The sequence below is a fragment of the Oreochromis aureus genome, linkage group 20, assembly GCF_013358895.1.
Source record: "Oreochromis aureus strain Israel breed Guangdong linkage group 20, ZZ_aureus, whole genome shotgun sequence".
In the NCBI taxonomy this organism is placed as follows: Eukaryota; Metazoa; Chordata; class Actinopteri; order Cichliformes; family Cichlidae; genus Oreochromis; species Oreochromis aureus.
This window is the reverse complement of record NC_052961.1, coordinates 17615745-17627890: the sequence shown is the minus strand read 5'-3', so window position 1 is coordinate 17627890 and position 12146 is coordinate 17615745. Positions and strand designations below refer to the sequence as shown.

The window sequence follows — 12146 nt, the reverse complement described above, 5'->3', positions numbered from 1 at the left end:
ATCACAGCAGCCTGTAGAGTGGAGCCGTACCTTTCTTTATAAAGAGGCGGTAATCCGGGTTTAGCAAAGGTATTTTGTCTCTGAGTAGTGTTAGTCTGGGGTTAAGCTGTCTTTGCTACAGATATCTGGGGGCTAGAGCTATCACAGGACTCGATTTCCTTGGAATCAATCTCCCGATTGTCCGGAGTGTCCTGTCTCTGCCGAGTCCCAAATGGATTTTCTAACAGTCAGGGGTTTTTTTTCTAAATTTCACATCTATTTGCTCTCTGGCTCTCTTGCTGTATTTGTCTCTGTCGCTTTTCCTCTTTGCGTATGTGTTATCATACAGCAACATACCTCAGAGGAAGTAAAGGACTTCTTTCCTTGTGGCAGGAATGTCAGCATGTATAAAGGCAACTCTTAAGATGAGTGGCAGCTGCAAAACAGAATAAGACTCTTACACAGTTATTTATATATATACGTGTGTGTGTGTGTGTTTGTGCTTCCTCATCAGATGGTCTCCTTTTTCACTTGCATGGTTCCAAGGCTGGCCTGAGGCAGAACCTAATCTGGTCTCATAGCTCGATTGCTCCACTTTTCACTTAGCCAGTTACTATACCAGCAGTCTAGCAAGGCTGTAACTCACAAGGTGCCATGAATTTTTTAACTTTCACATTCAAGTAAAAGATGAACTTCTGAAAAAACGTCCTGGCACTGCTCAGTGGAGCATTTCACGGGCGCTGAGTGGATATGCAGCGTTTTTTAATCATTTGAGGATATGCCAGGTTAGATCTGTCAGCTGGCAACAAATGGTGTAAAATGGAGCATTTTGCTGGCTTGGATCCTATAACTATAATCTTTAAAGTGTGATTGATCCTAAATTGGGGCTTCGTGGCAGAAAGGAGGAAAACAAAGAGTAAAAAAGGATGCTTGGATCAGTTTATTGGCCTCTGGGTGTGTGGAAACATCTGGACTCTTTCAGTCAGCAGTATTGAGCATCAGTATTCTGGCAAGTGTTAAAATATGTTGGATTTCTGAAAGCTACTGTTTTTCCCTGGGTTGATGCATTTAAAGTTAAAGTGGAATTAAATTGCATTTTGTCTACTACAGCGAACGTAAATCGCATGAGAAGTTTATAGCTTATACTTTTTTGGTTTCACAACAGCACCCACTGTCTGTGCATTAATCCCTCTGAATGCTACATATTTGCTATCTGCAAAGATGGATAACCTGTTTCCATAGAGTCAAATCAAATTGTGTTGTTTTAAACCATATTTGCATAGAGCAAAAGGGTTTCTTGTATATAGATGGTTACACTGACTAAAAGCCACATAGCAGCCTGCTAGACATTACAATAGCTACGAGTGTTGAATAAAAGCCTTAGTTTTCCTGCTAAGGCCTGCGTGACTGACAGACAATAACACACAACCTGCACCGTAGCTTCCTAAAGATTGTTCTAAACAAACATGCACCTAGAAAGATTTTCCTTCTAGGGTCATTTTGCAGGCTAGGGACTAGGTAGCATGTCAGTTACTGCACATTAACCACCATATACGTGTATCTGCATCGGTTTAGATAGAGGTTTGGTCCTTGCTTTTTACTACCACTGCTAACAATTGTCCCTCTGTGACTTGTAAACTGTGTCACAAGACTGGTCACTCCTACAGACACTGGCACTCCAGCTAACAATGAAGAAAATAAAAATGTCAAGAAATTTCAAGAACCATGCAGCCATTGGAAATGAGGCAGAGTCGTGTCTTGGAATTAGCATCTTAGTAGGCCACAGAGCTAAACTTCTAACACTTCCTGCAGGCGGCATTCATGGTTATTTCTTCAAACAAGGGCTCTAAAATTCCAGTAATCTCTTCATGAGACAGACTGCATGAGTTCAGACCCTCCTGAGACTATTATTTATTTACCAATGGTGCGTTTTATAATGGTAATCAGGGACCTATCATTTAATTGTACAGCAAACAGACATGTTTTGCATTGAAAGCTGTTGTTTGTGTGAACCTGTGTTCCAAAGTATTTTCATTGTCAGCGGAATTCATGTTTAAAAACAGAGTTTATTCTCTTTCATTTCACTAAACATGCTTTTTTTGTAGTGTATTTATGGTGTGACTGTCTATGCTTCTATGCAAGCTGATACCTTTGGCTATTTAATACTCCACGTTGCAATATGCTGGTGTTAACGAGGACACTCTATCCATTGCCTTTTTGGCACTCTGTGTTCTCAGTGGTGCTTCAACAGCAATTCAGGCTCAATCTGTTGTGCCCTGACTCTACCTGAAAGCACAGATGAGCCTAGACACAAGTGCCCAGGTCCCAGAGGCCCTGGGAATCTATCAGGGGCCTGAAAAAGCAGATTCAATCTAGCGGGACAAGCTCTCAACATCCCCTCTATTAGCCCTGCAGTGCCTGGCAACCACTGCCACAATATCAGGCCTTCGGTTTGCATGGTCACCCTAGAGAGACGATACCACTGGCAAAGTACAATACCTGAACATAAAGAAGGGTTATTCTAAAGGCCTGTGGGAATGCTGTGCCAGCACAAATGTACAGAGAGGGCACAAAGAGAGTGAGGAAAACTTGTCAAGGAGAGCCGGAAGAAGGATGACAGAGAGAAAGCGAGAGAAAGATAATCATGAAGGAGAACAGGAGAAAATAAACAGTTTAAAAGGAGCTGTGCTATAGATGCCAAAGTGCAGGTTGGTTGCTTTGCATGTGTGTGTGTTCACGTGCACTCCCACATGTTTATTACCCTTGCCTCGTTTTAGATTGCCAAATCACAGCATGAGCTTTCTGTAGGTCAAAAATACATTACTGTGTTTTAAATGAAACTAAAGTCTGGGGATGAGCTTAAATTACCATTCATTACCGAGCCAGGTATTCCTGCTGGCGCTCCACAGTATAAGGTTTGCATGTATATGTATGGAAATTTGCCTATGAAGACGAGACGTGCATGCATAAGCGCACAGCGATAAGCAAACATACATCCGCATACTCGATTAATCCCCCAGCGGTGCGTGAGCCCCCACCCCGCCCCGACAAAACAAACTCTTCACTTAAACAGCTCGCATTATCCTTCGAAGAATTTCTCTTCAATGAATCCATCATTTTGCTTTAAAATGCAGGAAAGGAATGCAACTGAAAGCAGGCGCTTTGTAGCTACACCGAGTTTTAAACCCAACTCCTGGCTTTTATGTGAAAATGGAAGACCTTAGAGGAGTGAGTGACTCACATTACACTGTTCAGTAAAAGCAGTTGTTCTGGTAACTGAGAGATTTACTGACACTCATATTTTCTCATACCCCTGGATACACAAGCTGATGTGCACGTGGACATGTTTGCACACAAACACACACACACGGTGAGACACAGTACATCAAAAATCATTATGTCGGAGTAGAATTTCTCCTCTGTGTCAAAGCTGTGCAAGAACTCCCTGCAAGCACCACAGTATATCTGTTCCTCCGTGTATTGCATCTCTTCTTGTTGTTGTTTTCGTCTCAAGCTGACTGTCTAACGCAAGTTATTTGACAACTTGGGTGGAAAAAAAGAGTGAAAGAGACAGTGAACTTTGCACTAACTGTGATGCATGAGTCGGGTAACTAAAGATGCATTTAAGCCAACACCTAACACAGTGGCTCAGGAGTAAAGATGCGGCGCGCTATGGGAATGGACACTTTCTTGATTTGTTTTTTTTAATACAAAACTGCTAACACAGCCGCACAAAAACAGCCTGATAAATTGAATTCTCTGCTTTAAATACAGAATGACACTTAGCTGCTTAATTCATCCAGGATTTACCTGCTCCGCTCCAGGCTCCCACCATAACTGACTTTCAATCCAAGGAATGTGTAATCGTGTAGTCACTATAAATCATTCATAAGTATCACTGGAGATCAGAGTGAATTCATCACAGGAGATGAGAGTGCATGTTTTAGTAGAGCGTGTATGATTTGATCTATAACTAAAATATCAAGCATGCAAAAGTGCTGAAGCTCAAACGAAGAGGGGTGACAGGATGATGCCATTCAGAGACTTGTTATGATATAGACACTCGCCAACATCTGGTTACTCTTCTTTCTCTCTCTGTTCTTGTAGAAAGCCCGTTTGGCCAGGATACGAATATCCAAGACAGGAAGCTCCAGTGCCTTCCTCCACAGCAAGCGTAATGGTCTGTTTAATGAAGCTCTAGAGCTCACGGTAAGACTCGCCTTTAAAGCACAGACACCTCGCTGTTGCATTGTGGTCTGACACGCTTGCATTTGTTGTGTTGTGTTTTGTTTTTAACTGACAAGACAAAAAGCCTGACCTCTGCGGTAACTAAGTCATGAGATACAAGCCTTCCTTGTCTGTTTTTTAATTACGCCAGCATCCCATCAGAGCAGCTATCTGTGGTCTCATTCTATAAGCGGCACTTCTAATGTGAGCATCTCTGAGCCCAGCTGCCCAGCTGAGGAACAAGCTTCGGGCAATGCAGCAGGAAAAGTAAACACAACTCAAGGATGTTCCTTGCCTCACAAAAATGTTGCGGTTCACAAGCACTACAGTGGCCCGAGGCTGACACAGAACAAAAACAAGTGCTTCTTCCACCCGCTCGCTCACTTTCTGTGTCTCTGTTGCTTTGTCTCTCTTCAGTGGCAATGGTGGAAATCGGGATGGTACCAGCAGTGCACAAGCTGTAGCAGAAATAACGCAACTAATTTACATTCATGCCTGAACAGACGAGGGGTGACTGCGATGCTATCTGCAGTCATGTATGTCACTTTTCCACAGTGCTGTGACGAAGGATTTGCGCCCCCTCCTGATTCCTTATTTTTTGGCATATTTGTCCCACTTGATTGTATTTCAGATCATCAAATTCATTTTAATATTAGACAACGATAACACCAGTAAATATAAAATGCAAGGAAAAAAGTAATCTGTATTTGCTTCCTAAACCTAATAGCTGGTTGTTATTGTCTCTTTCTTAGTGTCATGAACTCTGACCTTAACTGAGGCAAGTGAGGTCTGCAGTTCTTTATATGCTCTTATGGATTCTTTGTGACCTCCTGGATGAGCCATTAATGTGCTCTGGGAATAATTTTGGTAGACCACTCCTGGGAAAGTTCCCCAGTGTTCCACATTCTCTCCATTTATGGATAATGGCTCTCATCGTGGTTCACTGAAGTCCTAAAGCCTTAGAAATGGCTTTATAACCCTTTCCAGACTTTGTTTCTCATCTCTTCTTTAGTTAGTTGTGTGAACTAAAGAAAAATCTTTTAGCCTACTTCACTTTCTCAGATAGATTTGTTTTTTAAGTGGTTTCTCAATTCAGCCTGTCTGGCAGTAATCAGGCCTGGCTGTGGCTAGTGAAATTGCAGTAAGCTTTCCAAACATTTTGGTTAATCACAGTTAATTCATGATTTAACAAGAAGTGGCAATTGCTTTTTCATAAGTTCGAGTAGCTTTTTTCCAATAATAAATGAAAACATCCTTTAAAAACTGCATTTTGTATTTACTCACGTTACCTTTCTCTAAAATTATCATTTGTTTGACGATCTGAAACATGGAAGTGTAATAAATATAAATAAGGAACCAGTAAGTGGGCAAATAGCTTTTCGCAGCACTGAACATGAGTACATATGGCCCTGAATACAGCTTGCCTGCACATTTAACACTGATGGATAAATCTGCTTTACCGAAGGTTTCCTAACACTTTTCTTAAACAGTGTTAACAGAAACCAGAGCTCTGATTGCCTGTAACATTCTTCCTGCTTCATTAGACTGTCGTGTCCAGTTTCAAAATTTACAAAAAAAATAACGAGTTAAGAAGATTATTGTTTGGGGTGGTGTTTTTACCACCTTGCTGGTAAACCAATTGTCAGAGGAAAAAATAAGAAATTGAAAAAAGTAATTGACTTGTCTGTTAAATAACACTGCAAGAAAAAAGATAAATGAAGCTTTCATTAGGTTTTAAATATTTTCTTGTATTGTCTCACATGCCAGAATGGATTTTGAAATGGCACCAATTAAAGTGCTAATAGACTGCTTATGCCTAAAGTCAGCAAAGCTAAAGATCTGTGCCAGCTCAATAATTTTAATTGCTGTCAAACATGGGTTTAATTGTACTGAAGCTATTTACCAACAGTACATACAGTACCATGCCGAGCAAAACATTGTGTTTTGTCACCCAGCGGGTCAAGCTGTTTCCACTCTACAGTATGGTGGCCACCTGGGTGGTGAGCCATAGCCGCCTCCAGACAGACTGCTGATATGGGCTTTGAGTCGCATGTATAGAGAAGGGCAGAAATAGCTCGACCTAAACACCTGTGTTTTACTGCTGTGTTAGGTACAGATAAGCAGCGCGAGCACAGGTGCGCGGTGTCATCAGCGCAAGAAAGTACCCTCTCAGCATAGAAACCTCTGCTTACACCGCCAGCCAGCCGCTTAACAAACAGAAAATTGCTACTACAAATCTTCCAAACATGGCGTTTTACTTGCCTCTCGGCGGTGCTGTGGAGCATGCAGGATCAGGGCAATACTTTTTTCTCTTTTTTGGGCTTTGTTTTTTTATAAACAGCTGAATTACAGATTCTGCTAGGAAGAAAACTGATGCAACGCATTGAAAGTCTGCATGCGAAACACCGCCGTAATTCTGACAAGTACAATCAGAGCATTCGGCAACATACTGAAGAGAACGTCTTCCCAGGCGCAAGCTGAGGCTATTATGCAAAATAGTTTTGCCAATAATATAAATAAATCTGTGTTTTCTGGGTAGTGGCTCTTCAAAAACTCCTCCATAGAGCATGGATAAATAGATAGGTGAATTCAAAATCCGTATGTATACAGAAAAACTCCAAATGCTACCTTAGAAAAGGTGTACATGAAGAAAACAAACAGAATATTTGAACATTTATCTTCACTGTAACTGAAGAACACATAAGCAAATGAATTGCTAAGCTTATCTTGCTCTCTTTACTTTGTTAAGAGATCTGCGAGTTTCCCCGAGACTCGAAAGACCGCTTATTCTCTGACTCACCTCCAAGCTGCAGCACTAGAAATAGCACCTACTCGCAGACAAGTAAACACAGACACAAAACTAAGGGATATGGAAAACAAGTCATTATGAGTCGCCTGTTGCAAGGCTTCGTAACAGCGCAAATGGAGGCGAAATGTCACAATGGAAATTTTTATATCAATTGTATATACTGTATATCTATTAGCATCGAGTTGTGCTAGAAGTCTCCCTTCCAGCACAGATCAATGCGCCGCTCAGTTGATGTTAAAAGAAATGCCTCTCTGGGTCTGAATAGTAATGTTCCACTGATTGGCATGACTGGAACCCTGACAGCAGCCTGTTCTGAGCACTGAACTATAAACACTAGTAAACTCTGTGTGTGTGTTCTCCCTTTGTCTTCTTCTCCATCTCAAGCAACTTCCATACAAGATGAACCTTTCGAATCAGGTACTGAGGCAGTCGTTGGTCGCACACCTCCCACAGCTAATTATTGTCTCTCTGCAAGGAAGCATAGCATAACATTTATTTTTGTATTTGTGTGTGTGTGTGTGTGTGTGTGTGTGTGTGTGTGTGTGTGTGTGTGTGTGTGTGTGTGTGTGTGTGTGTGTGTGTGTGTGTGTGTGTGTGTGTGTGTGTGTGTGTGTGTGTGTGTGTTTCAGGGTTCCACTGAGGATGAGAAACGCTTAAGCAAGTCTACCTCTCTTTTAGAGAGCCAGCACCACCACCTGCTGCACTGCTTGGAGAAAACCACTGTGAGTGCTCACACACTCGAGCTCGCTCTTTGTCATAATAATATCTTAGTTCCTGTAACCTTTCACAGAGCTGAGGAGGCTCTGTCTGTACACAACTCAAAATTGTGCATCCATCTATAGATTTCTTTGTATCTGGGGCTCATTGGGTGAAAATAACTGACAGCTTGGCGTAATGTGTGTAGATCGACAGTATTTTTATGTCCAAGTACTGCTAACCAAAGCGTGATATCCAGTACTTTGTGTTTCACTTATGATACACCCTTGACATGCCTGTATGTCCGTATAGATGTGCTCTCTGTTTCACAAGCATGACTCACACACAAGCTGTCCCTATTTAAATGCATTTGTGTGCAAACGGATCTCATGAAGGCCAGTGCGAATACGAGTTTAGCTTTGGAAGATTGTTACGAGCCACTGCAAAAGAGGACTACACTGATATATAATCGTATATTAAAGTATGATGTCTACGTGATACTCATCCAGTGTAGATGCGAACTGCAACCCGCTGATAATTCTGTACGTTCACAGCCTCTGAGTGACCCCTTTCATGTGAAAGTAGTTATGTGAAACATTGTTCATATATAGTGTGATGATGGAAAAATGATTCAGAGCTAGCCTGTGAGGCTGCAAAGGGCCTTCAGAGGACATTGGCTTATATTAATTTCCTGGAGACTCTAATTTTAACCAAACCTGCCATTCGTCTTACCCTTACTGCTAGTCTGACCCTAACCTAAGCCTAAACTTAAGATATAATGATTTATGTTACAGGGATCTGTTTTTTTATGGTTATATGTGGTCATATCAGATTTATGTCCCCATGACATGAGTAATACACATACACACACACACACACACACACACAGCATGGACACTCACATAAAAAATAATCACACTTTCTGAGAAGAGTTATTGATCTAGGCAACGAAGCAGAAAATGTCAGGATATATGAAGCCATGTACAGTACATAAATATAAATGCTGTAAATTTCACATGATTTTTTTTATGACACCCTGTCTCTCCGTCTCCCTCCCCGTCTTGTGTCTTTGTAGAACCACGAGTTTGTGGACGAGCAGTATTACCAGCAGAGCTACCTGGAAGGCGGGCTGCAGAATTACCCGTCCCGAAGCCCCTCCCTTTCCAGTCAAGACGGTGTGACGGGGACGTGCTGCACCCGGCGAACCAAGAAGCACCACACCCCTTTACCGAACGCCAGTGCCCCAGCACACATGCAGCCTTTGACACACACTCACACGCACCCACAAGGCTTGCAGGAGCTCAGCACCATCCACATCCAGCCTCTCAGCACCAGGTGAGATCAGGGTAACAAAAAGGCAAAGCAGTTCCATCTCATACACTTGGACATCTCAAGTGAAACTCTTGAGATTAAGATGTCTTTTGAGGTGTGCTCATTTTCCCCCGGCTAAGAGAGCAATTTGAGTGTTTTGTCCTAATTGGAGTATTTGCCTGTTACACATAAAACAAAGAGTATTACAAGTATCCCCTTGAAATAGCTTCTCCTGTGCTCTGACAAGTGTTGTATAGACACGCAAGGCTGGAAGTTGATTTTCAGTGGGTTTTAGTACTCCTGGTGTCTGTTTGGTCAAAGTGGTTATATTGCCTTTGTTGGGCTGTTCTGTGTGCAGCCTTTTGTTTTGTTTTTTGGTCGGTTTTTTGTGATGTTTTTAACTATTTTAATTAGTTTAACTTTTTGTCCTTTTGTCTTGTTATAGTTTGGCTTTAGTTGGAGTTTTTTTTAAGAAAAACATTGGGGAATTATAACCAAATAACACCATTTAGTGATTCAATTTTTTATAGATTTTCATCAGGTTTGTTAACTTTGAAAGGGCTCTAAGCTACCACCTCACTGAAAGTTGCCATCGAAGAGGAGAGAGGAGGATTTCTCACTCTGTCCTCGGCACTAATCTTCACAAAAAGGAATATTTCTCTATGGATTGTCCTAATCCTTGCTTGTCTTTCTTAAATTTTCCTTCAGCCGCTCCAGTTTGAACATGCGCGTAGATGAGCCAGCCCCTCTGAACTGCCAGAGCAGCCAGATCACCACAGCAATCATCAGCATTCCCACGCCCCCAGTGACGACTCCGGAGGGTGATGCTCATCTGCCGGCAGGCCCCACCCACCAAAATGTTGTGAAGGTGTCCGCACTGTGAAGACTAGAGTGCAGGCGCGTCACACAGAAAGACAGATTAAAAAGGAAAAAAAAAACTCATCGAGACAGACTGAGGGATGGAGGAGGACTGAGAACGATGGAGGAGAGAAAGCGTTCAGAGTCCTGGTCTGGCCTTGGTTGAGCCTGCCCTCTGCTGGTCATGTACTGTAACGACATGGACTCCCCGTGTGGACGGAGGATGGCTTTTAGATACAGTGTCGTCATGTTAGTGGTTGGCGTACGTGTTCGTGCGTGTGCGAGTGAAAGAGTGAGAAACACCTGTAGGGAGTCGTTTTAGATAAGCGGGTGAGTGAGTGAGTGTCTCCCAAGTGTCAGTGGTGAGCTCCCCGAGTAAGTCATGTGTCACTGTGCACAAAGCACCTTTTCTTATGATTTACGCTTCAGTTTGACTTTTTTAGCTGGAGATGTAAGGAGATATAAGGAAACCTCAAAGGGAAACAAAAGAATAACAATAATAACACATAATCAACCCACCGCCTCATCGTCCCCCTTTGTTTTCTGAAGTTCTAATCTCTCCATAGATAAATATGACACCAATCCTTTTCAGCTCCAATATTATTCCAATTTGATTAAAAATTCCAAAAAGATTCTGATGGTTTTCATATTTTCATATTCGTGAATGGGTGCATGTGAATTTACTTTTTATTTTTTTTGGGGTAGATAAAGGAATTGTGATCTTTTGGATAGAAGGTGTGTGTGCGTGTGAGCGTGTGTGTTTGTTCCTCAGTTGATTGAAAACTTGTGTTTCAGTTCTTCTGAAAGTCTCTATGGCTCAGTATGTGGTATATTTGACTAGCTGCCACTCTGAAGGGTTCAGCGCACACATTTCTGTCCAAAGTTCTCAGCTACAAGGCTTTTACACGACATGTGCCTGTTCTGCTGGAGTTAAAAGATATTCGTTTTTTTCTAGCTTTCTGAATTTCTCCACGTTCCCCGTTCATTCCCACTTTTCGGCTCTTCCAGCCTGACGGACCTCAAATATCTCGATTTCCCTGACGTAGAAACCAAAAAGTCTATTTTTAATTCAAAACCATCACAATTAAAAGCACAAGGCGTTCGCTGAGAATTTCCGACACAAATCTGTCCTGAGCCTGGGATCTTTGTGAATATTGTTAATAGAATATTTTGTAATATTTGACCATTGTTTGGCAGAACCAGTGAAGCTGTCCTCTCGTTCTCTCTTTTCCTCACTCTGTCTTTCTCTCTGCTCTCTCTCTCTCTCTACATTGCTCTCTCGCTCTCTCTCTCGTTGTTGTCCCGTTGTATCCCTTCCTCCTGTGTGAACAACAGTATGCTTTCAGTAGTCTTTCTAGCCGTCAACGATTTTTCTCCCCCAAACTCAGCGGGCATTTTTTTTTTGAAGTTGTTGAGTATATGTACTCTGTGTGGTTAGGAAACTTGGTGTTTGTACTTTTTGTCCTCCTTGGTGTTTCAGATGATTTATTTCCTTTATCTTCTGGAAAATTTAAAGCAGGGAAGTCTGTTGTGACGGTGACCGCAGAGACACGAGGACACTGGATGAGCATCTACAGATGTCTGTCACCAAAAAAAAAAAAAAAGTGTTGTTCTGTCTGTTCTCTTGAATCCGAGACCGATATGTGTTATTTCTCATCTAATCCCATCAAAGTTGACCTTTGTAACTCTGGATTATGACTTTTTTTAAAAATCTTGAATGTCATTTTTGGGCTCAGCGACCCCAAAGAGAAGTCTGTCTTCATGTGGATTTTCACCAAAAGAGGAAAGAGCAGACTAACCACCCGCTTTGCTCCGTGTAGATAAAACGAAATGGTGATAAAGAGCACAAGGAGTGAGCCAGCGTTTCACCAGTATAAGCCAAGATCTTATTTCAAAGGCAGTATTTGAAATCGTCTACAGCCTCATTTACAGAGCCTTGGGGATGCAGTATAAAATATAAATTACTCAAAAGGCAATGATTTCCAAAGAAATTAAATTGTATTTTTAACTGAAACTAGTACAAAGACAACACACTTTTATGACAATTTTAATTTGATGCCACCCACACATTTCATTAAAGTAAGAGGACAGCTGTGCTGCATACACTTTCTCTTTCTCCAAAATTGTAAGTGCATATGAGAAATATTCATTTATGAATCCATGCTTTTCCTTCTTTTGCTTTGTTTATGATATGAGCTTCTCATTTGAGCCTCCTTTGTCTTATTCTTCCTTTCATAAGTGTGAAAGATCCAGACTGCAGGCAAGT

At 41.7% G+C, this 12146-nt stretch overlaps 1 protein-coding gene across 2 annotated transcripts in view; it reads left to right on the top strand.

The window, feature by feature from the left end:
* The window catches only part of kcnd3 (potassium voltage-gated channel, Shal-related subfamily, member 3), a 106309-nt gene extending 94744 nt beyond the window's left edge, over positions 1-11565 (top strand). The window contains exons 5-9 of one of the 2 annotated variants that reach the window (XM_039603943.1): positions 4087-4188; positions 7400-7432; positions 7645-7737; positions 8787-9046; positions 9731-11565. In XM_039603943.1, coding sequence (XP_039459877.1) covers positions 4087-4188; positions 7400-7432; positions 7645-7737; positions 8787-9046; positions 9731-9905 — 663 coding nt within the window. In that variant the 3' untranslated portion in view covers positions 9906-11565. The remainder of the gene's footprint in view (positions 1-4086; positions 4189-7399; positions 7433-7644; positions 7738-8786; positions 9047-9730) is intronic. The other variant, XM_031753295.2, reaches the window with a different exon arrangement.
* Positions 11566-12146: the final 581 nt, after the last annotated feature.